This window comes from Dama dama, chromosome 25 (assembly GCF_033118175.1).
Source record: "Dama dama isolate Ldn47 chromosome 25, ASM3311817v1, whole genome shotgun sequence".
Taxonomy (NCBI): Eukaryota; Metazoa; Chordata; class Mammalia; order Artiodactyla; family Cervidae; genus Dama; species Dama dama.
In genome coordinates, this window is record NC_083705.1 from 72,063,305 (window position 1) to 72,091,202 (window position 27,898).

A 27,898-nucleotide genomic window follows, 5' to 3' on the forward strand; every position below is an offset into this window, starting at 1 on the left:
CTTGTAACCAAAGTTGTGCAGACCATGACCACGGCCCCTCTTAGCTTCTGTCTTCCAGACTGAAGGGTTGTGATATATTTTTCTTAGTCTTCTGACACAAGCTGCTTCTTTTTGCTTGTTTCGGGTGCTCTTTGCTGGCAGCGTCCCGGTTCTCTTTCTTGATCAGAACCAGAAGCAGGTGTTCTCCGCCCACGTGCACCATGATTTTCTGCAAGGTAAAGCTTTGCTTTCTAGATCATCACAATTAGAAGAGCTTACTTGCACCCAATGCATTTCTCTTCAGAGTGTTTAAGCCAAACTTAGAGTTCTGCTGAGTGTCATCAGTTTTTACACTGGGGTTTGAAATCTCAGGACTTCATTAATGTACTGAAGGAGCTAACAGGGTGAAAACTGGCATGGAGTCTAAAAAGTTTATATATCCATGTTTGTGTGTAGGTGTGTATAACTGGCGAAAGAGTTAGATGTCTCAGCTTTCCCCTCTTTCTATAATGCTACCCCTGTCTCCTCTTGAACTTGTGGCAAGCTTTTCATAAAAAGTTAATGGTGAGTGTCAACTGCATGCTTCCATCTTCTGATTGGGTTACATGACAATCTGTAGGCAATAACAGTGTAATCTTGTCACAGTTTCATCACATAGAATTTCAGGTGGAACAACAGATGTTTCATGTCAAAGGAAGTGGAAGAGAACTCTTACTGCCTCTCAATAATTACTAGTGTAAAACCAAGACACAATTTATTATTTTTATGGCACAAATCATGCACTTTCACTGGCAGGTGACCCTAATAGAATAAATGGTAAATCTGATTTACTTGAACATTCATGTGTCAGTGAGGTACTTACAGAAAAATGCTTTCAGCATCCTTCACCAGTTGGAATTATTCTGCTTCTCAGTTCTGTATTTAGGGAAGCTTTTCTGGCTTCCATTTGACCATGTATGGTGCACATTATAGTAGCTTCCTCTTAGGGTTATGAAGAATAAATGAGATAATCCATATAAAGTGCTTAGTAAAATGCTAGATGTTGGCCTCAGTATGATCATGATCATCATCATCACCATCACCATGATCGTCATCAAAGCATCAGAGCTACAAATATTCCCTTCTGCTAGAACTGCTAATGTGGGGAAAAGTCACAAAGAGAAAGGCAGAAACCAGCTGTTTTGCCCTCTTGGTAGGATAGCTGCAGTTTTTTAAACTTGAGCTGAATCTGGTTCTCAGAATAAATGAGAATGTATGGCAAAAAGTGTTCCAAATGGCATCCCTAAAGGCCATGAGTGCTGATGGAGCAAGAAGAATGCAAATGGAAAAAAATGAAAGAAAGAAAAAAAATGCCTCCAGATTCCAAGGTCACAAAGTCTAAGAACCCTAGAAATTTCCCCGGGGCAGAAATAAGCTGACCTCGGAGGGGAATGGAAGCAACACCCTCTGGTCAGCAGAGTCCTGCAGGTTTCTGCCTGTAGCGTCATTCCAGGTGCACCTAGAATCGCTGGGATTTCTCAGCCTAATTCTATTTGCTCTTGGAGCCTGGGGTGTTTATATCTTAAACCATTCCTTATAAACAAATCAACAATATTTACCATGCTCAGTAAAAGGAAAGCAGCCACAATTTAGCTGCTTTGAGAGGAAAAGCAAGAATTTTCCTGTTGGTCTCAAGGGACTTGAATGGCTTGTGGTTTCATCAGAGAACAATAGTCAATGGAACAGTGAGTTAGGACAATGAGGAGATAAGTGATTTTGAGATTCTTTCAGACTCTCTCGGGCTCTCAGTGGATCTCAATGGCTCTACTTGGGGTGGTTTCAAAAGTCAGACTTGAAAACCTCCCATTTCTATTCTCATACTCACCAATGGAAATGGGAGAAGAGAGGAAAGAGAACATTTATGGGAATGAAAATGGGAGCTGATGACTAATCACCGATCACAAAAATGTAAAGAATGAGACCATGATTGTACTCACTGTGACCTGGCCTGAATCCTGTGGTCACAATACGTAGAATGAGGGCTAAATTCCTGAACAGAAGACGTAGGTGTACAGGTTCAGCTATGTCCCCTCCAAAAACACACGTTGGAATTCTAACTCCGTGTTCCTAAGAATGTGACTGTATTTGGAAACAGAGTCTTTGCAGATGTAATCGAGTTAAAATGAGGTCACTAAGGTGGGCGATAATCACAAATGATTGACGTCCTTATAAAAAGGGGAAATTTGGACAGAGACACGCACACAGGGAGAACGCTGTCAACGTGAAGGCAGAGAGCAGGTTGATGGTTTACAATCAAGGCACCGGAGGGGGTGCCAGCAAAACCCTGGAAGCTAGGAGAGAGGCTGGAGCAGATTCTCTCAGAGCCTCAGAAGGAATTGGCCCAGCGGACCTCTGGGTCTCAGACCTTGGGCCTCCAAGCCTGTGAGATAACATATTTCTATCCTATAAGTCCCCCTGTCTGTGATATTTTGTTGCAGCGACCCTAGGAAACTGATACCATGGGCAACAGGATCCCAGACCACCTGACTATGGGCAGAAGCAGCAGCACAGATCATCTCCATGCAACCTTGTCCACGGCCACGGCTGCTCTTAGAAACTGGTCCATGGTGGGCTACGGATGCAAGTACAGGAGGCAGCAGTAAGAACTCGCTCAGTTCAGTCACTCAGTCGTGTCTGACTCTTTGCGACCCCATGGACTGCAGCACACCAGGCTTCCCTGTCCATCACCAACTCCCAGAGCTTGCTCAAACCCATGTCCATCAAGTCGGTGATGCCATCCAACCATCTCATCCTCTGTTGTCCCCTCTCCTCCCACCTTCAATCTTTCCCAGCATCAGGGTCTCTTCCAGTGAGTCAGCTCTTTGCATCAGGTGGCCAAACAACTTGCTAAGTGCTGAAAAAAAACAGAGGGAGGGGGAGCGCAGATGGGGCTATAAGTCTAAACCACAGAAGTACTCATTTCTCTTAATTATATGGAGAGCAAGTTGCCCCCAGGGTCTACTTGACAGAAAAGGATGGCTTCCTGGGGAGGTACATCCGTGGTGAAAAAGCAGGCATTTGGTTTCTGTCTATTGCTTCCTTTGTTTTTTTCCCCCTTGGCCTTCAAATAATCAAAAACTGTTTAGTGAGCTAGTTTGCAAACATCTGGGACTAGAGGATGTCTAAGTTTGGATTCCTGTGCTCAGAATTCCTAAAACACAGCTGGGAAGCTCAGGTATAAGACACCTTGGGGTTTTAAAGATGAACAGGATGTACATAGTGGTTCAGTTTCAAAGGAGGCAGACAACAGAGAGGACCTGAGTGACAGCCCAGTGCTGCTCCCGTGACTGTTTCTGCACTGGCTGCTCCAGCACCGCGCTGAAAATTGGGGTGATAGAGAAGATTGCAGCGTGTTCACGATTTCAGTGAGTATTTCCAAAGTTCTATCATTAAGTCAGATGCCTTCTCTAAGATTATACTACCTACTCTCTATTAGGACCAGGAAGTCTCTATTAGTTTTCTCAGAGATTTCTTTGTTAAAAAAAAAAACAAAAAACTAACCCATCAATCAAGACCCTGATGCTGGGAAAGATTCAAGGCAGGAGGAGACGGGGACAACAGAGGATGAGATGGTTGGATGGCATCACCGATTCAACAGATATAAGTTTGAGCAAACTCCGGGAGATGGTGAACAGGGAAGCCGGGCGTGCTGCAGTCCATGGGGTCACAAAGAGTCGGACACGCCTGAGTGACTGAACAACAGCAACAAATCAAGTTGAATTTTATCAAGTGTCTATTTAAAAAGTCTATCTGAGATGTTTCTCTGCTTTAATCCTCAATGGACTTAAATACATAAATGAGTTTATGATAGTCACTATTCTTGAAGTCCTAGGAAGAGCCCAAGAGATAATTTTTTTCCCCCAATGTGATGTGTGACAGACTGAATCTTCTAAAAATGGCTTAGAAAGATCTTGATTTCACTTGTTCTTCCAACAACCGGCTTCTCATTTCTTCTGTTGAGACACTGGGGTTTTGTTCCCTCCCTGGGAATCCATCTGTGTCATGGTGATGGTGGGAGAGATGCTCTTGGACTCTGGAGGCAAGGCCATAAAAGGTAGTGTGGCTTCTACCCACTTCTCCTGAGCTATGTGCTCCTGGAACCTGGCCACCATGAAGCAAGGATGCCCCTCTTCAGAGACTCATGCAGAGGGGGTCCGTGGTTTCTAGCCTACAGTCTAGCTGGGCTCCCAACTAACATCCATTATCAATGTGATGGCTATGGGAGTGAGCCATCTTGAAAGCAGATCCACCAGCCCCAGCCAAGCCATCCAGCCAGTGTGACATGGAGCAGGGGGCAAGTTATGAACATCATGCACAGCCCACATTGCAAATTTGTGATCAAAATAGAGGCAGACTGTTGTTTCAAGTCACTAAATTTTGAGGAGGCTTGTTTTTGTAGCAGTTGATAGTTCATACAGGATAATTAATTCAATTTGCTAATATTTTATTTGTGACTTTTACATCTGCTTTCAGAAGGAAGATTGGCTCATATTTTCTTCCTTTTTTTGGACTGTCCTTGTCTGCATTTCCTATCAGTTACATAACTCTTTAAAACTGAGCTGGAATGTATTTCTTCTTTTTCTAGTCTCCGAAAACATCTAAGATTGAAATTCTTTTCCTGATGGTTCAGTGGGTAAAGAATCTGCCTGCAATGCAGGAGACACAGGAGACACAGATTCAATCCTGGGGTCAGGAAGATCCCCCAGAGGAGGAAATGGCAACCCGCTCCATTATTCTTGCCTGAAGAGTCTAATGGACAGAGGCGCCTGGTGGGCTACAGTCCAGGGGGTTGCAGAGTCTGACCTGGCTGAACAGGAACATGAAACATGATAAAAAAAGAACAAACTAGTGTTAAAAACAGTCAACGTTTGATGTCTTTGGTTTCTTTGAGAGTTTTGTCTCCTGGGCCAGTTTTTTGGAAGGTTAGGATCTATTCTGATTTTGGGTTTTTATTTTTAGGTTAACTTTTGGGAGTTTCCTAGAAAATTGTCCACATTCTTCAAGTTTCCAAAATATGAATACAGGTTTCACTGTTACTGATTTATGTTCCCTCATTCATCTGTAATATTGTTTATTTTCTCTCTCTCTGTTTTCCTGATGGACTTGCTGAAGTATGTCTATTTGACTCATCTTTTCAACAATCAGCTTTTCTTTACTGTTCATCTTCTAGCTTCTCATGAAAGCAGAAAGAAAACTAATGAAAGTTTTCAATTATTTACAAACAGTACCTGTAATTTGTATTGTAGTCGGTAAAGAATTTGCCTGCAGTGCAGGAGGCCTGGGTTCAATCCCTGGGTTGGGAAGAGCCCCTGGAGAAGGACACAACAACCCACTCCAGTATTCTTGCCTGTAAAACCCCATGGACAGAGGAGCCTGGCGGGCGACAGTCCAAGGGGTCACAAGAGTCGGACACGACTTAGCGACTAAACCATCACCATCTGTAATTCGAATACTCGGGCAAAAAAAAAAAAAAAAAAAGTGTTTTCATCATGTAGTAAAGCTACTCTTTCCAAGTACAGCCCGCTGGGCTTCAGCCTTCTCGGCATCTTCCCTTCTAACAAACCTCAGGTAAAGGTCAGGTCTCGTTTATCCCGATTTTACGGATGACCACAAGAGGTTCAGAGGCTAGCGAACTTGCTCAGGGCCAGGGGAGACAGAGCGGGAACCCAGAGGTCCCCACCGATGGGTCTGTGTGTCCCTCAGCCACGCCTGCAAGTCCTGAGGACCAACATCTGCTGCGTGCCGCTCACCTGGCGGGCTTAGGGATGCTGGGGCGGGACCGAGCTGACTCCGCCCCGCCCCGCCCCGCGATCAAACCACGCCCCATACCCCGCCTCGCGCTCAAGCCCCGCCCCGGCAGCCCCGCTCCGCCACTCAGGCCCCGCCCCATCCGGCCCCCAGAGGAAGCGGAAGTGGTGGCGGGCCCGGACGGAAGCAGGAAGCGGCGGGGCAGGACGACGCCCGCGGCGGTTTGCGGGCTTCGCGGTGATGGCGGAGAAGTTCGACCACCTGGAGGAGCACCTGGAGAAGTTCGTGGAGAACATCCGGCAGCTCGGCATTATCGTCAGCGACTTCCAGCCCAGCAGCCAGGCCGGGCTCAACCAGAAGCTGTGAGTCGCACGCGGGGCGGTGTCTGCCTAGGGCCGGGGTGAGAAGCCAGGGTCCGGCCGCGAGCCTCTGCCTGCCCCCAACTCTTGCTCGGGGGCCTGTCCCTCCTGATCCAGGCTGTGCGCAGGGGCGCTGGCCGCTTCCGCCTTCTTGCCGCCTTGCCCTGGCTGGGACCTTCCCTTCAGGCCCCATTTGGAGAAGTCATCAGGGCCAGATAACAGTTTCCCGTTTCAGAAGGAATCGCATGACGGTGGGTGCTGGGGGCAGAGAGGGGCCACGGAACGCTTATGAATTAGTTTTTCTGGCAGCAGCCTTGTGCAGGCCCTGGTGCTAGGCCCCTGGGATGGGCCAAAGGCGGAGTCGAATGCTGTGGACACGGGCTCGCAGCTTTATGGGGGGTTCAAACATAACAGGCGTGTTTGCACTCCCGCCTCCGTACCCAGTGCTGTGGGACCAGCCCGATGTTCTAGGAAGGCTCCCAAGCAGAACTGAAATTAAACCAGGCCTAGTGGGTTTCTTCCTCCAGACTCTGAGGATGGACTCTCGAAGGCCAGTCCACTGCGCCCTGCCGCCCCCTCTCCCCCGCCCCGTGTTGTCTCAAAGGGGCACACAAAATCTCAAGAGGCTCCTGCCCTTATTCCTGTTGGTTTCTGACCCCTCAATATTGGTAGTTCCTTGTTCAAAAAGAAAAATCAAGGGATATGTTAGCATACTGTATAACTCCAGAGCCTTCCGGGGAATCCTAGCTGACCAAAAAGCCGAGAGCTGCCTGTCGCCTGTTGCTGTGTAAGGAACAGGCCTCTGGAGCCCTCCTGGGCTCGCTGTGGGTGGGGCCCAGTGTGGTCATCTAAACTAACCTCATGTTCTCCCCCAGGAATTTTATTGTTACTGGCTTACAGGATATTGATAAATGCAGACAGCAACTTCACGATATCACGGTCCCTTTAGAAGTATTTGAGTAAGTACTGTTCTTCATATTTCTGATTCTTGTTTGGTTTTCCTGTAATGAGTTTCTTATCATAGGGCTTCCCTGGTAGCTCAAATGGTAAAGAATTTGCAGTTCTTGGGTCGGGAAGATCCCCTGGAGAAGGGAATGGCAGCCCATTCCAGTGTTCTTGCCTGGAGAATTCCACGGACAGAGGAGCCTGGTGTGCTACTGTCCATGTGATCACAAAGAGTCAGATATGACTGAGCAACTAACACTTTTCCTTGACCACCAGTGTTTAAGTGTCTGCTGTGTCGCAGGGATGGTCTGGGTGCTAGGCAGATGCCAGGGAAAAAAGCAGACAAAAATACCTGCCTTCATGGAGCTTATGTTCTAATGGAACTAAAAAAAAAAAAGATCTCAGTATAGTATTGTTCAAAAAGTGTTACAGGTGAATAAAGGCTCTTTAAATATTTGAAAGACATCATAGGCTCTCAAGATCCTACTTAGATGAAAGGTCAGCCCCATGACTTCCTGACTTCTTTCTTTTTTTCCTTGAGAAGGAGAAAGTCTTATGTGGCTGTATTATAAATTAAAAAAAAAAAAAAAAAAAACAAAGGCAGAAACAACCCGAGAAGTATGAATTTGGTCTCTGTCTCCCAGACTGCTAGTTCCAGGAGATGATAATATGTGTGTTATTGGGAAAAAAAAAAAATCTTCAGACAGGGATGTTTGGGAAGGATGTTTACTGTTTGCTGCAAGAGAGTTACTTGTTACTTGCACCAGGGTATAGTCATGGCCTGGAGAGCGCCTCTGGGAAATGAACTCTTTTAGATTTTATTAATCCAGGTTTTAGTGCACTGATTTCACAGGTGAAAGAACTGATAGGTAACTGCATGGGCTCTTTAGCTAGTCAGTGCTGGAGCTGAGGCTAAAATTCTGGACTTTCTAAAATTTTATTTTATTGAAGTATAGTTGATTTGCAATGTTGCATTAACTTCTTCTGTATAGCAAAGTGATTTAGTGATATATGTGTTTTTTTCACGTTCTTTCCATTATGATTTATCACAGGGCGCTGCATGTGGTTCCCTGTGCTGTACAGTAGGGTCTTGTTGTGGTGGCGGGATCTCACGGAGACTGGTCTCTGCCTCCGCTGACCTCAAGCTCCCCGTCTCTGCCTTGCCCGTCCTCCTCCCCTTGGCAACCACAAGTCCGTTTTCTGTGTCGTGAGTCTGTTTCTGTTTCAGAGATACGATCGTTTGTGCTGTGTTTTGGATTACACCTATAAGGAATAGCATATTATATTTGTCTTTGTTTTTCTGACTTCACTTGGTGTGATAATCTCTAGATCCATCCATGTTGCTGCAAATGGCGTTATTTCCTTATTTTTTTTTTTTTAAAGGCAGAGAGGAGTATCTAACTATATATATATACACACACAGACATACACAGACATATACCACATCTTCTTTATCCATTTATTTGTTGGTGGATACTTATGTTGTTTCCATATCTTGGCTACTATAAACAGTGCTCCTGTGAACACAGGGGTGCATGTATCTTTTTGCATTTTAGTTTTGTCTGGATATATGCCCAGGAGTGGGATTGCTGGATTATGTGGCAACTCTGTTTTTAGTTTAAAAATCCTGGACTTGTGTTGTCCTTGACCAGGGCCAGTTCTCTGGGCTAAACAGCCTTTCTCCCAGAGCTGGCTTAGAACAGCAAGAGAATTCTGGGGCTTTCTGCAGTAAAACTGCAGATGTAAATCACTAGAGTTCCTTGCACAGTAAAGGGAAGAGTTATCATTATCTGTCCCCAAGTGTCAGAGGTAAAAAGCCTTGTCACAGCACAGCTCAGCAGCTGAGCACCCAGTGAGGACACACAGGCTGCACTTTTCATGGTCTCAGCTCTGTCCTGTGCCACGGGCCAAGGGGCGTGGTGCCCCGGGAAGCACGTTACAGCTCTAGACTCCTGGGGTGATGGCGGGAAGGTGGAGCCCAATTCCCTTTCCCGGAAGAGTCCTCATCAGAGCTGTTCTGGTCCTGAGTGTGAGGGATGAATAGATTGACAGTTGCCAAGGGCCGCTCCTGCTTCTGAAGTGGAGCAAAGGAGAGAGGCTCCTGAAGGGGTGGGGATGGTGAGGCTCTGCCATCGCAGCTGCAGCCATGGCTGGTGGGCCGCAGCCGGCTGAGACCCCCGTGGGGCTGAGATGAGGCCTCCAGGCATTCAGCAGGCAGCAGTGTGCAGGGCGGTCGCTCTGTGCCGGTGGTGGAGGGTGTCCCCAGGGCCTGCGCCTGTGGCAGAGGTGACTGTGAAGCTCGGCCCTCCTGTGGGGAACTCGAGGTCAGGGAGTTGGCAGACCTGGGGTTCAACCTTCCGTCGTCAAAGAAGCGTCCAATCTAGGTGACGTCCCTATTGAAAGGGTGGTTTATTTTGGACACTTGGGCCCGACAGATTTCTCTCACCAGAAATGGATGGATTTTGCTTAGAATTAATCGTAACTTTGGCTTTTTTCATTCTATCATTTAAAATAACAGTAATAAGGGATTTCTAGAACTTTTGATTTATTAGTATTTTGCTGTGTTGTAATGGAAGGTCAGTTTTTATACCATCAATAGCAAGTTAATGTCTTTAATTTGAAGTGATAATTTTTTTTTTTAACTGAAGCGTAAAATTGGGACTTGGTTGTCATGGTTTTCTTTCTTTGTTAATAATTCTGTTTAGCCGAGTGACCTGCAAGTCTTCAGGCAGATCCTTACCCAAGTGAGATGTGGATGTTTATCTAGGTGTGTGCTCAACGAAATCTTTGGGGTGACAAAGACATTTTGGGGAAGTTGAAGTTTCAAGAAAAGTCGTTTTATATTGTTAAATAATTGGAGAGAATCTTAGTTCAATTCAAGTTACTTAGAAATGTATCAATAGACATATATACACTGCTATATTTAAAATGAATAACCAGCAAGGACTTAACTGTACAACAGAGGGAACTCTGACAGTGTTATGTGGCAGCCTGGATGGGCGGGGAGTTTGGGGAGAATGGATGCACATATATGTATGACTGAGTCCCTTTGCTATCTACCTGGAAACTACTGACGTGGTTAATTGGCTACATGGTGGTGGTTTATTCACTAAGTCAGGTCCAACTCTTGTGACCCCGTAGACTGTAGCCCGCCAGGCTCCTCTGTGCATGGGATTCTCCAGGCAAGAATACTGGAGTGGTTTGGCATTCCTTTCTCCAGGGGATCTTCCCGACCCAGGGATCGAACACAGGTCTCCTGCATTGAAGGCAAATTCTTTACCGTCTGAGCCACTGGGGAAGCTCATACCCCATACTTCTCATACCCCACTGGCTATACCCCAGTACAAAATAAAAAGTGAAAAAAGAAAGTAGTATATCAGCCCTGTCTCTCTCCAGTTCATAAACTCATCTCAGGATGGGCAAGGCCGGCTCTCCTGCTCGGGCTCTCCCCTCACCCATCCCCTCCAGGACAGGTGCACCCAGGCACGGCCGCTTCTCCGTGTGTTGCCCAGGCCCGAGGCTCCAGCTCAGGCTTGGTTCTATCTTGTCAAGAGCTGCCTGACCTCACAGGCTGTCATGAGGATGGAGAGGTGGTGAAACCTTTTGAAAAACACAAATGCTGAAAAATGCCTGACCTGGTGCGGCCATGGAGCTTGCTTGGGTTATAAGTGATCGTCACTTGACTTCACGAGTTACTCATACGATGAGAGTAACATGAGAGCGAGTCACTGCTGCGTGTGTAACGAGGGAGCCCGAACCCACCCGGTTCCCGGACACCCTCAAGACAGGGCCGTGTGAGGTTACAAGGCGCTGCCTGTGTCTTTTCCCCCGTGAGGAAACTGTGAGAGGAGGTGTCAGCCGTGAGGGTGTTAACAGCGATGTTTCCTGTTTCCAGATACATAGACCAAGGTCGAAACCCCCAGCTCTACACCAAAGAGTGCCTGGAGCGGGCTCTGGCTAAGAATGAGCAAGTTAAAGGCAAGATTGACACAATGAAGGTAAGGTTCTTATAAATAGGAAGTAATGTCAGAACATCAAGAAATGCTCACAAAGCGAATTTGGCTGATAGACTGTGAGACATCAGCTATCTGACCGCATTACACGGTTGGAGACTTCTGGATTGTGGAACAGTTATTGCTCAGTTGTTGTTTAGTCGCTAAGTCATATCTGACTCTGCGACCCCATGGACTGCAGCACGCCAGGCTTCCCTCTCCTCCACTGTCTCCCTGAGTGTGCTCAGACTCATGTCCATTGAGGCAGTCATGCCATCCAACCATCTCATCCTCTTGTCCCCTTCCCCTCCCACCTTCAGTCTTTCCCAGCATCAGGGTCTTTTCCAGTGAGTGAGTTCTTCACATTAGGTGGCCAAAGTATTGGAGTTTCAGCTTCAACATCAGTCCTTCCAATGAACACCCAGGACTGATCTCCTTTAGGATGGACTGGTTGGATCTCCTTGCAGTCCAAGGGACTCTCAAGAGTCTTCTCCAACACCACATTTCAAGAGCATCAGTTCTTTGGCGCTCAGCTTTCTTTATGGTCCAACTTTCACATCCATACCTGAATACTGGCAAAAGCATAGCTTTGACTATATACGGACTTTTGTATGCCAAGTGACGTCTCTGCTTTTTAATTTGCCGTCTAGGTTAGTCAGAGCCTTCCTTCCAAGGAAATAGGTAATAAAATTAAATATCAAGGAGCTGTGTCATATCATAAAAAAATGTAACAACGTTGCAGTCTTTTAGGAAAGTCACGGGTAATTTTTGTAGCGTTAGCTGTCATTGACTAACTGTGCTATTCCCATTTGTAAAGTGTCAGTGTCTCCAGCCTGCCTGGGGTGCTGTCTGAGCCCCTCAGTCAGGCCCGTCCCTGCCACTGCAGGCTGTGGGCCTGGAGGCTTCTGTACCATCCTCCTTTCCTCGTCGGGATCCTTGCCAGCGGCCAACTCAGGCCCCCTGTACCTGATTCCCTGCTCTCCACGGAGACCCTGCACTTTCTGTGTTTCTTGGTCTTGATGAAGTCTAGAAAGCTCTGCATCTTGAGCATGATGCCTGGAATTGTTTCCTTATACTGACTCGTCCGTGATTCAGATTGTGGGGTGGGCACTGCACCCCTTCCAGTTGGCCTCTGACAGGGAACCCCTCTGCCTCCACCCTGGTCTTCATTCCGACCCGGCCTCAATGACCTCGAGCCCCTCCTCGCTGGCTACTCCCCGGCCGTCTCCTCTGCTGGGACCCCCGCACGTCTCTGTGCCCTGCCCACCCTCCGGGGTTAGCATCTCTCCCCCTTGGGGAGGCCTCGCGGGCCGGCCTTCTCTCCATCCCTGCCCCGTGTCCCCCGCGGCCCGAGCCCCAGGAGTCCAGGAGCATGAGGTGTGTGTTGCCGCTGCCCCCCGGGTGCAGCGTGCCGCGGGGTGTCCGGTGTGCTGCGGGACAGCTGCGTGGGGACCGCGGTGACGGCCGTCCTGTGCTCAGGGCGGGGGTCCTGCCCCGGGGTCGCTCTGCGTGTTGGCTCGTGTGGCACCCGTGGCCCCCTTCTGCTTTGTCAGCTGGAGCCTGAGCTGCTCTTGAGCTGGGCATCATCCCCGTGAACTGCGGTGGTTTGGATCGCTGTGTGGCTGAGCTGTGTCGTCCAGCAGGAACCTCCACCTCACGAACAGGGTGGAGGCCGCTGGGGGTTGTGCTCCCGGGGCCCCGTGCTCCCTGCTGTCGGCCTGGAGGTCGGCCTGGAGGTCACCTGCCCACAGTGACGCCAGCGGCTGTCTGTGAGGTTTGCGTTCCTTTCTCTGCCTCTTGGTGTCATTTCCTGTGACCGTGAGCGTCTCGCAGGACAGCTCGTGCACCCGGTGGGCCACGTGCAGAAGCCTGCTTGAGCTCTGTCTTCGGTGGTTTCTGGAGTGTTGGTGCGCAGTCTCCTTTGAGGATGTCTTCCTGTCTTCACCTAAGGGCGGTCCTTTGTTTACCCCGCCGTGCGGCTTTACTGTACAGCTCGTTGTAAGAAAAGGTTTTGAGATGCTGGCCTGTGTTAGCTGCATCTGAGGTCAGATTAAGACAAGTACACTGATAAGAAGGCCCAGGGAGCCCTGGCATTTGGGGAAGACAGGCTTCCGGTACTCCAGAAGGCTTGCTCGAGCTGTGTGCGTACAGTGACCTTGATGCCCTGTGAGTTAATAATTGCTCAGTTAAACATTATGTGAGGATTCCTGTGCCGTGAGCAGAAGCCCTCTCCACCCGTGCGGCTGGCTCTTAGTCATTGGAGGCCGGAGGGAAGAAGCGGCGTTTGAGTGAACCTCCCTCTTGCGGGCGGCTCTGCTGTGCCGGGGCTGCCGGATGCACCGCGGTCTCGAGCAGCTCCCTGCTGCGTGGGCCGGGGTCGCCTCCCGGGGCTGAGCACACAGCACCATGAGGGCACGGGCTTTCCTGAGCTTGAGGCTCGGCGGCCGTCGGCTTTAACTCGGGTGACGGGTCCCCAGAAAAGCATGCTGATCGTGTGTGTGTTTTTCCTCCTTAGAAATTTAAAAGCCTGTTGATTCAAGAACTTTCTAAAGTATTTCCAGAAGACATGGCTAAGTACCGAAGCATCCGAGGGGAGGACCACCCTCCCTCCTAACTGCACCCACCTTCCGTCTGAAGACCCTCCTTGTCCTGCAGCGTTGGTCGTGGCCCCCAGGTCGCTGTGACTGAGCGCATGTCCGTGCCCTTGTCCCTGTCGCGGGCCCCTGCGGACGGGGCCTGCGGGCGTGCGGGCAGTGCCCCCAGCCTGCCCTCACCCTGCAGACAGCTGGTGATCACACGGCGTCGAGTGCGAGGCATGTGAGTCTCCATGGCCAGGCAGCCTTGGAAATAATGTGATAGGTAAACCAAAAGTTTTTAAAAGCCCTCGCTGACAGTTTTCTTTTAATGCACTCTTTCTGTTCCTTTTTTTTTTTTAAATGTCAAAACTGAAAAAAAACCGGGAAAAATTGGTTTAACATGAGAAGTACTTTAAGTTGGTTTTAAGTACTTTAAATTGTATATTTTTGAGTACGGTGCATAAAGAATGCGTTCAGTGGAACTGTGTTTCAAAGGACTTCAGTTTGTGTAACGTAATAAAGTCTTTAAATACTTACTTGCTCTGTGGAATTGTTTCTATAACATTTTTATAATTTAGTGCTGTGTGTCTTATAAACCATGGTCACTTCGCTCAAGTGTGAGGAATGTTTGTAAAGAGTGTCCTGCGGGCATTTGAGCAGGAGAAGCAAAAGCAGAAGGCAGAACTTGGTTCCTGGAAGCCTGTCTCACAGGGGCCCGTGGGTGGTGACCACGGTTCAGGCGTGTTCCTGCCACCACCGCCCCGGGGTCCCGTGTGTCAGCCTGGGGCCGCTGCCGGGCTGCATGGCGTTACTGCGCCCTCTGACGCCGCAGGGCCGGGTTGGCTGTGGGAGGCGGTGTGGTTGCTAAGCTCAGGTGATGCTGTTGCTGCATCCGTGGGCTGACTCAGGGTCACCGGCCCAGGGCAGTGGTTCTCAAGGGTCTCACAGACCACCCGCCCCAGAATGTCCTGGACTCATTTATTGGGAAGGTGGATCTATTGGGTCGGGGGCTCTGTGCTGGGGCCCCGGGAGCTGCCTTGTTGTTTTCCTGCCCCCGGTGACTCTGGACCCCCAGGATCGAGACCCGCAAACAGGGGACTTGAGTCTCACGGGAAGGGTGGGCGTGGACGTGGGGCACCCGCTCCAGTGACTCTGGACCCCCTAGGATCGAGACCCGCAAACGGGACTTGAGTCTCATGGGAGGGGTGGGTGTAGATGGGCACCCGCTCCAGTGACTCTGGACCCCCTAGGATCAAGACCCGCAAACAGGGGACTTGAGTCTCATGGGAGGGGTGGGTGTAGATGGGCACCCGCTCCAGTGACTCTGGACCCCCTAGGATCAAGACCCGCAAACAGGGGACTTGAGTCTCACGGGAGGGGTGGGCGTGGACGTGGGGCACCCGCCCCCAGTGACTCCGGACCCCCAGGATCGAAACCCACCACTGGGGACTTGAGTCTCGCGGCGGGGGTGGGGTGGGGGGGGTGCAGGCTGTGGTATCAGCTGAGGCTGCCCTTGCTCCCCGAGGGGTCTTGTGTTGGCGAGGAGTCGCGGACCAGGCCCCTAAGGAAATTGCTGCCTCCTCATCAGTGGTTCGTCCTGAGCGTCACCAGGAAAGGCCTCCCCTCCTGACCCGGTTTATACCAGATGAAGACTGCCCGTCCGGTAGGCTCGGGCCCTGGGCGCTCCTGCACTGGCCCTGCCATCTCCGGCTGCCCCGTCACCCGCCCGTGGGCATCGGGAAGCCCAGCTCCCACGAGCCCACTCGGTCCCCAGCACAGCCCCCAAGCTGCAGGAGGTGGTACCCTCTCATGGCCTGGAGCGGCACGGGTCCCGCAGCCCAGGCTCACGGCAGGCGTGCAGAGAACGCGTGTGCCTGTCCAGCGCGGGTTCTGACCCACACGGTTCTGCTGATGAGGTAGACGGCTGTCTTCTGCACTTGGCACAGGGACCCGGCCGCAGTAGACCCTCCGCGTCCTCTGGAAGCATCGCACGATCTGGATGTGGGCGTCCCGAATCCCCAGCCGTGGAAGGTGTGTTTGCACCCCCCTGCCTGGCTGCCCGGCAGGTCCATAGGCATCCTCGATTCCCGTCTGGGTTCCGGAACGCGCAGGACATTGCTGGCCAAGGGGGCTGTGCTGCCCGCCCTGGGCCCGAGGATCAGGCAGCCTTTGGCCGTTTACTGAGGATCCTTGAGACGGTGAGTGGAGACGCTTATCGAGCCGTCAGGGATGGTGTAGAGCCCCAGGGTGGGGGTCCGCTGACCCCGGCCCAGCAGGGCAGGGCTCGCGAGGCAGGAGTGCCCCGGAATGGTCTCCCATCTCCTTTCCAGTACAAGTTTGGGCCCATGGTGGGCAGCCTTGGGACGCGTCAGCAAGTCTCACACGTTGACCTCCGTTTTGCACCATGCCTGGTGTTGGCATTCTCTGCGTGTGCCCACCAGGTCAAGTCCTCTTCAGGATGACCAAGCCCTCCAGGCTCAGAACGGACACCAGGGTCAGCAGGCAGCCTTCCTGCAAACTCACCGTGAAGAGGGCGAGTGGAGCGTAACTGCCCATGGCCTTTAGGTTTTCCCGGAAGCTCCAGGACCATATCCCGGACTCAGGACGTGCACCCTGACCTCACGCCCCTCCCTGCCCCGCCGGGTCCCAGGACCCCTCCTCTCGTTTCAGTCAGAAATTTTGAACTCTGATGACTCATGTTATCCTGGTGGCAGCCATCCTGATGGGCTGCCTCTCTTCCCATCACCCTTACTCTTCCTTGACACCTCATTGCAATTTCCTCCTTTGATTTTTAAATCTCTCCTCTGCCCGCTTCCCCTACACACTGATCAACGAACCAACCAGCCTGAAATACCACTGGTTTTCAACCATTATGGCACCAAGATGTGGATCCTGGGGCCTGAGCTTTAAATCAATTAGCTGCATAGATTATTTTAATGATCGATCACCTAAGCAACCTCTGCAGTTAAGAAAAGGAAGAAAACCAATATGAAGCCCTGACTTTATGCAGAAGTAGGATGGATGCCCTTCCTGTGTTTGAGTAGATAATCAGTTGTGTTCATTATGGAAAACTCAGGAAAATACAGCTAAGAAAGTCACCCAGTTTTGCTGTCCTGACTGTTAATATTCTGCTTTTTATCCATCTGGACATTTTTTCTACTAACACGCGCACAAATGAAGAGCTAGATGTGGAATTATTCCTGCACATGTGAGTTAGTAACTTGGTTTTTTCTTAGACAGCATACCATGAACATTAGGCCAGTCAATAAACTCCTACATAATGGTTCTGTAATGCTCAGCGTGCTGTGAATGTGTGTCAGACCCGGGTTAAGCTGGCCTGGGTTTGTTGACTACGTCTGCAAGGAAGCCAGTGGGGTAGTTTACAGGCAAGGAAGCTGAGGCACAGAGAGGTAGGCGGCCAGCTCAGGTCACCCAGATAACAAGGCAGGGGGGCAAGGCATGCACCTGATTTCCTGAAGTCAGAAATCGAGGTGGGTGGGGCCACGACCTCCAGGGGCTCCAGGGGCTCCAGGGAAGGGTCCTTGCTGCCTCTTCCGGGTTTTGGATGCTCCGGGTCGCATCACTCCAGTCTCTGCCTCTGTCTTCACGTGACCATCTTCTCTGTGTCTGTCTCTCTCTTTTTTAAAAAAAATCTTTTGAATTTGTTATAATATTGCTCCTGCTTTATGTTCTGGTTTTTTGGCTGCAAGGCATGTGGGATCTTAGTTCCCCAACCAGGGATTGAACCTGCACCCCCTGCATTAAAAGGTGAAGTCTTAACCCCTGGATCGCCAGGAAAGTCCCCCTGTGTCTCTTATAATGACGTTTGTCATTGGGAAATCCAGGATGGTCTCATCTCAGGATTCTTAACCTACGTCAGCAAAGACTGTTGCTAAATCGCATTTGCAGTCTGAGAGACAGAGCTTTGCAGGCCGGCTGCCATTCTCCACCCGCCACTCCACCTGTAAGTCACGTCTGCGCTCAAGGTCCTGGGCATGCTGACTCGGGAGCGGCCGTGTCCTTTCTCCCAACCAGATCCGCCCAGAGCCCAGCCGCACGCCCCCTGCCTCCCAACGCCCCCACCACGGAAAATGTCCGCGTCCCTCTTCCCAGCAGAGGCCGGTCAGGAGTACAGAATCTAAGATCTGTGGCTGGAGAGACTGCTAAAATATGATGTGTCTATGGAGAAACAGGAGCAGCGTCTCTCTTCTCCCTGGTCCCGTAAGAGCCTTTCTTGCTTTTTGAAAGGAGAAAGTTAAATGTTATAAAAAGAAACAGTAGTCACAGGCATTTTGGCTTGGCGATAAGGACGAAATACTGTGGCTGATAGTGGAAGTTACAAAGCAAAGAGAGAAGGATCCCTGCAGATGGCCTTGACACACACACGCATATGCACATACACACACACACACACATGCATATGGAAACACACACACACATACACACACACACACACAAACACACACACATACACACCCAGATACACACACACATACATACAAACACATATACACACACACACATATACACAAACCCAGATACACACATACACAAACACATGCACACACATATACACACACATACACATACACACATGCATACACAAACACATATACACACACATACACATACACACCCAGATACACACACACACACAAACACATGCATACACACATACACAAACACATACACACATACACACATATACACAGACACACAGACACATGCATACACATACACACATGCATACACAAACATATATACACACACACATATACATACACACCCAGATACACACACACACACAAACACATGCACACACATATACACAAACACATACACACATATACATAGACACACACATAGACACATAGGCACACAGACACACATGCATACACACACACATACAGACACACATGCACACACAAACACATATACACACATATACATATACACACCCACACCCACACCCAGATACACACACACAAACACATGCACACACATATATACAAACACACATACACATATACATAGACACACATACACAAACACAGACACACAGACACACATGCATACCCACATACACACATACACACAGACACACATGCACACACATATACACAAACACACATACACATATATACATAGACACACATACACGCACATACACACATAGACAGACACACATGCACACACACATACACAGACACACATACATACACACACACAGACACACATGCACACCCACATACACAGACACACAGACACACACAGACACACATACACACAGACACACAGACACACACACAGACACACACAGACACACATGCACACCCACATACACACATGCACACGCACATACACAGACACACATACACACACAGACACACATACACACACATGCATACCCACACATACGCAGACACACATGCACACGCACATACACAGACACACATACACACACATACACACATACACACAGACACACATGCATACCCACACACACACAGACACACATGCACACACACACACACAGACACACGTGCATATGACACAGTCACACAGCTGGCAGCGCCTTTGTGCAGGGCAAGCAGGTTGCAGGAGCTGCGGGGGTGGTGAGTGGAGGGCAGGTTCCTGAAGGGCCTCCACGTTTCCGTGGCTGCGGCCACTCTGGAAGACGCTCCCATTGGGCTCTGAGAGGACAGGTGACAGGTCGTCAGGTCTTCAGGTCCTTGTGTGACGGGGCCTGGCCCAGGGGAGTGCGGGTTGCCTGTGGCTTCTGAGCAGGTGGGTGAGGCTTCACCCCAGAGCTCATCACACACAAGCTCTGCTAGTCATCCGTAGGAGCAACGTTTCAAAAACCAAGCATTTAAAAAGAATTTTGGGTTTTTTTTTGGGGGGGGGATGGGTGGGTAAGTGTACTACGAACAGGGTTCCCTGGTGGCTCAGAGGGTAAAGAATCTGCCTGCAATGCAGGGGATGCAGGTTCGATCCCTGGATCTGGAAGATCCCCTGGAGAAGGAAATAGCAGCCCACTCCAGTATTCTTGCTAGGAATTCCCATGGACAGAGGAGCCTGGCGGGCTACAGTCCACGTGGTGTCAAAGAGTCGGACACGACTGAGCGACTAACAGACAACAAAGTGCTGTGAACACCAGGAAAGACCGTGCACACGCCCATTTACGTTTGAAAACAAGTTGGCCATGCGGGATTAGGTTAGATGCAAGGGTTGCCTTTAGCTGCAGTGTCTGCCTCACCCGGGACCCCGTGGTTTACGCCCGTGTCCACTCCAGCCCCATGGCGCCCTCCCCCACGGTGACCGAGGGACCCCTCTGCTGTGTGAGCTGTTCGGGTCAGGATAGACGGAGGGTTTCCCCCAGAACCAGAGCCAGAACACGCAGCCACCCATCTCAGCTGCCCAGCCTCCATGGCTGTGAAGACCACACGTCTCTGGTACCTGGTCAAGGCTGCTGGGAACACACCAAGGCACGTGACTCCTCTCGGTGCGCACTCAGGACCCTTTAGGCACTCACTCAATCAATCCTGATCGGACAATGAAGAGTTGCTTGCTTCTATTGCTTCTCTCTTAATTTTGCTGAGCCTGACTGTCTTGGCTCCCAGAGCGACTGTCTCAGGTTTTTTTTTTTTTCCTCCTAACAGTCCACCCACCCGGATGTTCAGCGCTGGTTAGGGGGGTGGGCGTGGGGTGGGGGAGAGGTGATGAGAAGGAGGCTGGTGATATTAAAACAGCTCCCTGCTTAGACAGGCTTGGAGGTGCCTGTGCCCAGCCGCTCGCTACTTCCTTTATTTTAAACTTCTCCTTCCAAGACAGGAAGTCCAAGACGGGAGGCAGACAGATTGGACAGGCCTTGACGTGGGTGCAGACCACGCGGCTCGCAAGAGCTGTCTTCTGGCCGTTTTTATGGCGGAGACAGTAGGGTAACGAGGCAGAAGGGGGGCAGGCTGGCTCAGCAGCTGAGCACGCACAGACAGAAAACGAGGGCTGCGCTGCTGGAATGTATGTCCCCGGCCGTATTTATAGCAGCGTCTGGTTCAGAAGGAGAAATCAGCGGAGCCTCGGATCCGGGTCCGCCCCGCCCCCTTCCCCGCAGCGGCCGCGGCTCCGGGGGCGCTCAGGCTCCCTGCAGACACGGCTTTGCTTCTCTTTGCTCTCTCTCCCGTCCTGGCCCCTGATCGACTCTGCACTTGACCAGTTCGCCTCTGCTCCCAGACTGGCTCCTTGGGCCTCCCTAGTTGCCCAGCGATTAAGGTGCTCCAGTGTGAGATAAGTAGGGCTGTTAGAATCTCTTCCAGCGGGATCTTTCCCACTTTTTCTTTTATTTATTTATTTTTGTGGAGTGTTAGTTCCCCTTGGGCTGGAATGTTTCACAATGCCCCAGAAGCATTTGTTTTTTCCCACAATCTTTGACATTTCGAAGACTTTTAGGGGTGATTAAATCTCATATAACCTCAGCAATACTTTAAAGAACAATTTTACATATCTATCTCACTTGATTTAAATATACTAATCATGTATATGTATATGGTGGTGGTGTTTAGTTGCTAAGTCATGTCCTACTCTTTTGTGACCCCATGGACTGTAGCCCACCAGGCTCCTCTGTCCCTGGGATTTCCAAGGCAAGAATACTGAGTTGGGTTGCCATTTCCTTCTCCAGGGGATCTTCCTGACTCAGGGATCGAACCTGTGTCTCCTGCACTGGCAGGCAGATTCTTTACCACTGAGCCACCAGGGAAGCCCTATATGGGGGAGTGTGTAATTTTATTACATTCATTTTATAACAATTTTATTTTATTACAATGATTATTGACCTTTACTGTTTCATGCAGGTTGGCTTTGAATTAGGGAAGTTTCAAAAAGCAGTGAGTAAAAAAGATAGGAGTTATTTTTTCTCCTTTGACAAGCAATTCCAAGTTGTGTGTCCCAAACAACTGTAGCTCCTCACAAGCATTAACCAGGACCCACCCACACTGATTTGCTTCTCCCCTTTGCCATTTTTAGCACACAGCTTTTTTTTTGTCTTCACATCACAAGATGGCTGCGGCACCTCCAGATATCACGCCTGCATTCCAGGAAGAGTAAACACAGAAGAGGCAAGGCAAAGGCTGATGGACAAAAGGGTTTCTCCCATGGAGGCTTTGCCATTTTGTTCTCAAAGGGCGCTGTCTCTCAGGGACTTCTGCCCACCCCTCACTGGCCAGAACGGAGTCTCATGGCTGCCCCAACAGCAAAGGCGGCAGGCTATCTCACACCTTAGCTTACAGAGCCTTTATCGCAGAGGCAGGCAGGAAAGGAGGGAACCGGAAATGGGGGTCAGACCCGCTCTGACACTTTCAGAACAAAGGGTGACCTGGATCCTCACATTCTGGGTGCTAACGTTGATCCTTTCCCACAGAAACTTACCCTGTAGGGGTAACCCTACTCTGTAGGGTTTGAATTTTGTTCTTTATTCTGCTTCATTAGTTTGATGTGTGCGTTTCTGTCACATTTATGATGTAAAATGGCTTGAAGACTGAGTTGTCTGATAGGAAAGAGTCCAGAATGTGAGATACTCATAAACCTCCATCACTGAGCTGGATGATCAAGGGTCCGAACAGGGAGGCAAAAGAACATACATGAAAATTGACTTGTTATTCTGCAAAAATTAACTGAACCAAATATAGTTCTTTAACAGATTTTTATATTATCTCCTTTAGTTACTAAAGGGATTCTCCTTCTTTGGGGCCTCCCCGATGGCTCAGCGGTAAAGAACCCGCCTGCCAATGCAGAAGTTGCAAGAGACTCCGGTTTGATTCCTGGGTTGGGAAGATTCCCCTGGAGGAGGAAATGGCTTCCCACTCCAGTATTCTTGCCTGGGAAATCCCACGGACAGGAGCCCGGCGGACTACAGTCTGTGGGTTCGCAAAGAGTCGGACACCAGTGAGTAACACACAGGGGTAACTTAAGGCTAAAACTTTAAATTTCACATAAGCAAGTTTGGATCCCAGATGGAGCGCTGTGAGGTTTGCGAGTTTAGTTCATCTGGCGAGCAGTGGGGTCTTTTACATTATGAGCCTGAAAGTGCTCGGTATGAAGGTGCATTACACCCTGCTGTGTAAACAGAGCTCGGAACAAGAGGGGCCAGGACTTGGGCACTCCCATGGGACCGCTCTGGGAATTTGGGTGATAATACGGATGATAAAGTTTCAGGAGCAGAGGCGTGTCCGTGGCCCACTTCTCCTCTTGTCTCAGAGCTGCAGGTGAGTGGCTCGTTCACACCTTGCCCCAGGCCCACGCCACCACCTGCCCCTGCTGGTTTCACCTTCCCCCTGCCTGGGTGGTTCCAAGTCAGAGGTCTGGATGCTGCTGCAGCCAAGATGCATGAGATGGGCGAGAAAGGCAGGAAGGGTGTCCATCCTGGTCCTCTGAGATGTGAAGGTTCCTGGGTCTGGAGCTGCAAGAACCTGGCAAGCACTGGTTCTACGAAGCTTCCTGCATCTTGAGGGGTGGCTAGGGCGGCAACCAAGGACCGAGGAGTCAGGAGGACACTGACCCTGTCTTCCCGGGCTTGATACCAGCCTCAGCCTCTTCAGAGCATCACACCCAGTTCATTCTCAACTTCTTTGTCTTTTATCACCTGTGACCATCTCTTCGGATCTTCCTAGTCCTCCTGCCTTCTTGAGGCTGCGGGACGTGATGGATGCGCAGACAGTCCCAGAGTTCGAAGCCCTCCACCTCCTCTTCCTACTTCTCCCCTGCTCCTTCCTCCTCCGCCACCTTCCTCCCCCTGCTCCTCTTGAAAACGCCCTGAGCTCTGCCCCGTGTCCCCTGCTTGTGCTCCCACAAAGCGACCAGGTGGGCGATGCGCTCAGGGTGAAGGAGAGGGGTCTCCCTCCTGCCTGGCCTCTCACACGCTCCTGGTGCCACCCTGCGCACCCCTCAGGGTGCCTGCTCTGTCCATGGCACTGTTAGGGGACAGCACACATATTTTAAGGCAACCTGTTTGTGTGGGGTGTTTATTCATTCTCCAGCGGGCGCAGGCTGGAGCATCCGTGTCCCGAAGGGCCACTGACACAGTTGCCCACGGATTTAATCAAGAGGAGCATCTGCAGCCCAGAGTGAGGATGAGTTATGAACTGAGGCAGAAAGCAGCACGCAGGACGGACCTTTTCTGGAAACTGGAGTCTGGCCCTTTGGCTAGTCCTCAGGTGCGTCTCATGCCTTGTGAAACATTCCAGGAGTGACATTTTCAGGAGGGCGTTTTCATTTCTGTTATTAATCACCATTCACTCACTGTCCACAGCATGCAACCAGAAATCTTCCTCCGCACACAGCCGGGCAGCCTGCTCCCATATCTAACAGGCCTGAAACAGTATTGATTTCGCCCTGGTTCTATTGGATCTCTTGTTAAGCTTCAGTAGTCTTCTGTTTGTTTGTACAACTATTATCTTATACGGGGAGCAAAAGCAGACAGTACGCTTAACACTGCAGTTTCGGATGCTTGGTTTCCATGGGGAAAATGCAAACTGGGCAGTGCAGGCCAGCCCCAGCGCCCGGCCTGCTTCTTATTAACTGCGTGTATCTTTCCAGGCAGGCCAGACGCTGTCTAAGCATGTGTTCTGTGTGATGCCTGTAAAAATAAGAATAGGATCGTTGTATACACACTGCACAACGTCCCCCTTTTCTCACTTAAAATACCCCCTGCGGATCCTCCCATCTTGGACCGTGGAGGGCTTGGTCAGGCAGGCTGGTGGCCCCCCATCACAGGGACGCAGCTAGGGGTTCACTCCATCTCTGTCTAGGGAGTCCTTCCCAATTTGCTGGTGCAGATGATGCCCCAGGACACCCCGTTGTTCATTTCATCACACACCATCAGAGAGGACCTTCTTGAAGTGGAATCACGTGTATTTATGTTTTGGTTCGGTTCAGTTCAGTCCCTTGGTCGTATCTGACTCTTTGCGACCCCATGGACTGCAGCACACCAGGCCTCCCTGTCCATCACCAACTCCCGGAGTCCACCCAAACCCATGTCCATTGAGTCGGTGATGCCATCCAACCATCTCATCCTCTTGTCTTCCCCTTCTCCTCCCGTCTTCAATCTTTCCCCGCATCAGGGTCTTTTCGGATGAGTCAGCTCATTGCATCAGGTGGCCAAACTATTGGAGTTTCAGCTTCAACATCAGTCTTTCCAATGAACACTCAGGACTGATTTACTCTAGGATTGACTGGTTGGATCTCCTTGCAGTCCAAGGGCCTCTCAAGAGTCTTCTCTGACACCACAGTTCAAAAGCATCAATTCTTCGGTGCTCAGCTTTCTTTATGGTCCAACTCTGACATCCATACATGACTACTGGAAAAACCATAGCCTTGACTTTTGTTGGCAAAGTAATGTCTCTGCTTTTTAATAAGCTGTCTAGGTTGGTCATAACTTTCCTTCCAAGGAGTAAGTATCTTTTAATTTCATGGCTGCAGTGACCATCTGCCATGATTTTGGAGCCCCCCCAAAATAAAGTCAGCTACTGTTTCCCCATCTATTTGCCATGAAGTGATGGGACCGGATGCCATGATCTTAGTTTTATGTTTTGGTAGTTATTGCTGAATTGCTGTTTAAAGACGGGCTTGTACTTGGGCTCCTAGCATTGCGCACGGAAGCCTGGCCTCTGTAGACACCAGCTCCTCTGCAGAGGTGGATCCTGAAAGCTGAGATTTCTTGTGCCTCCATCCTTTCAGACGTCTTGTAGCATGCTGAGCCCAGAGGCACGTTCACGTTCTCCTGAACAGTTGGGAACAGTTCCCCCAAACTGAGGCCGGGTCCCCAGAGGCACAGAAGCACCCTGGAAGGTGCGGGTCTGAGAGCTTTGGCTGCGGTGAGCCTCGTAAACAGCTTACCCACCACGTCTCACCCCCAGACCCATGGGGCCTGGCAGAAGGCGGGCTGGGGAGTCGGCCGAGGGCTCGGGGCTTGGTGGAGCTCAGAGCAGACGAGGAGACCAGGTGAAGCAGAGCTCTGTCCCTCCTCTGGTTGCCACGTGTGTCCTTGGCTGCTTTTGCCCTGGTCCCATGAGGACGGGTGTCAGCACCTCCCTTGCTGTGCCTTCAAAGAGTCTCACTGCACCCATGGTGAGAAAGAAAACTTGCACCCCATGCCAGGACCCTGCACCCAGAGCGTCACCAAGTTTCACCGACCTCGGCCACGCGTGAGGACTCTCATCTCTCCCACGCCGACCCTTTTCCTCCGGGAGCTGGTGACGAGCCACTTCATTGGTTTCACAGCCACCGGGCGGCTGTCGCCTGCTGTTGGAATGAGCTGCTCTGCTCCTGGGGTTCTCAGCAGATGAAAGGGGCGGGGCAGATTGAAGCTACCGGGGTGTGAAAAACGGCTGGATCATCCTCCAAGGCTCTGTTATTACTCCTCCGTCCTCACCCACATCCACGTCCATGTCCAGAGCTGCCCGTCGACCTTCCTCCAGCCGGCTGGCCACGGAGGACCCCTGGGGTGGGGCCGAGCAGGGTCTGGCCTGCAGGAGGGCCGTGGGCTCACAGAGAAGGCCCTGGCTTGTGCCTCCATCCTTTCAGAAGTCCTGTAGCGTGCCGAGCCCAGAGGCATGTTCACGGTCTCCTGAAGAGTTGGGGACAGTTCAGGAGTCCCCACCCGTGCAGAGTCTGCAGGGGGCTGGGCTGTGGGTCAGCCCCTCACACATGAGGGGAGGTGTCAATCCAGAGAGGAGCCTTCTTCCCAGAGGGATGCAGATGGAGGGAAAGAAAAAACAGGTCTGCTCCTTCCCTTCCAAGGTGGATACCTTTTATTTCTCTTGCTTTCTTTTTTAAGACAATCTTTTGTCTCTGTGCTGCATGGGTGTTACTCCAGCTGCAGCGAGTGGGGCTGTTCTTGGTTGCGGTGCCCGGCTTCTCACTGCAGGGGCTTCTCTTGTTGGAGAGCGCGGGCTCTGTGATCTGGACTCAGTGGTTGTGGTCCACTGGCTGCTCTGCGGCAGGTGGGATCTTCCCGGACAGGGATTGGACCGTGTCTCCTGCAGTGGCTGGCAGGTTCTTTACCACTGAGCCACCAGGGAAGCCCCACTATTCCTCGTCCGATTGCTGTGGCTAGGTCTTCCTGTGTTAGACAGACGGAGTGAGAGTGGGCATCCTTGTCTTATTTCTGATCTTGGTGGGAAGACCTTCAGCTTTTTGCCCTTGAGGACTATGTTGGCTGTGGGTTTGTCGTAAATGGCTTTTATTACAGTGAGCTATGATCCCTCTATACTCACCTTGTTAATTTTTTTCTTTGTTTTTAAAGAAATCCATTTCAAAGTTTTGGAGTTATGAAGCCCAAGAGTAATTGATACCCAGTGAGGAAAGGGACCTGGGGCCACGAGGACCCACCATGAATGTGGGCTGACATCCTTCTGCAGAGGTGGCACGGCACGTCCACACGGCCTCTCTGTGAACACCTGAGGGAAGGAGACCTTGGTCCTTCCCCAGATCGCCCCTTCCTTCGCCTGTGGACACTGGACTGGCAGGCTGCAGCCCTCAGGGTCACATAGGGTCAGACAGTGCTGAAGTGAGTGAGCAGGCACGTGCACACAGATTGTGTTTGTCTGCATCTTTCTTCTGTTAGCTTTGTTTGTGTGCTATAAGGAACAGTATCCGCATATCCATCGATAGCTCCAGTATAACATATACTAAGCCTTCTCATGCTAAGTCGCTTCAGTCATGTCCAACTCTTTGCGACCCCGTGGACAGTAACCTGCCAGGCTCCTCTGTCCTGGGATCCTTCAGGCAAGAATACTAGAGTGGGTAGCCATTCCCTTCTCCAAGGGATCTTCCTGACCCAGGGATCAAACCCACGTCTCTTACGTCTCCTTCATGGGCAGGCGGGTTCTTTATCACTGCACCGCCTGGGAAGCCCATTAAGCCTTCTCAGTTACTTTTTATTAGAATGAATTCATATTTATTTATCTATCTACCTATTTGTCTACTGTCATTTCTATCTCTACCCAGTCATCCATCCACCCACCCATCCATCCACCCACCCACCCATCCATTCATCCACCCACCCACCCATCCATCCATCCATCCATCCATCCATCCACCTATCTATCTATCTATCTGAATCTAACTCTGGCAGACACATCTATATGACCCTCAGGGAGTCACAGTGTTATACAATCTCCTCCCCTTGAATGCAGCTGGAACCTGTGACTTCTATCCAATAAGATATGACAAAGGAGTAGGCGTGTTCCTCCCATGACCACATTATATT

General features: G+C 50.5%; 1 protein-coding gene across 1 annotated transcript; it reads left to right on the top strand.

Annotated features, from left to right (window-relative positions):
* Positions 1-5,926: 5,926 nt before the first annotated feature.
* MED10 (mediator complex subunit 10) lies at positions 5,927-14,174 on the top strand. Its single transcript, XM_061129355.1, has 4 exons — positions 5,927-6,128; positions 7,001-7,084; positions 10,966-11,068; positions 13,578-14,174. Exons 1-4 carry the CDS (start codon positions 6,007-6,009, stop codon positions 13,674-13,676), a joined length of 408 nt encoding a protein of 135 aa, XP_060985338.1. The 5' UTR covers positions 5,927-6,006; the 3' UTR covers positions 13,677-14,174.
* Positions 14,175-27,898: the final 13,724 nt, after the last annotated feature.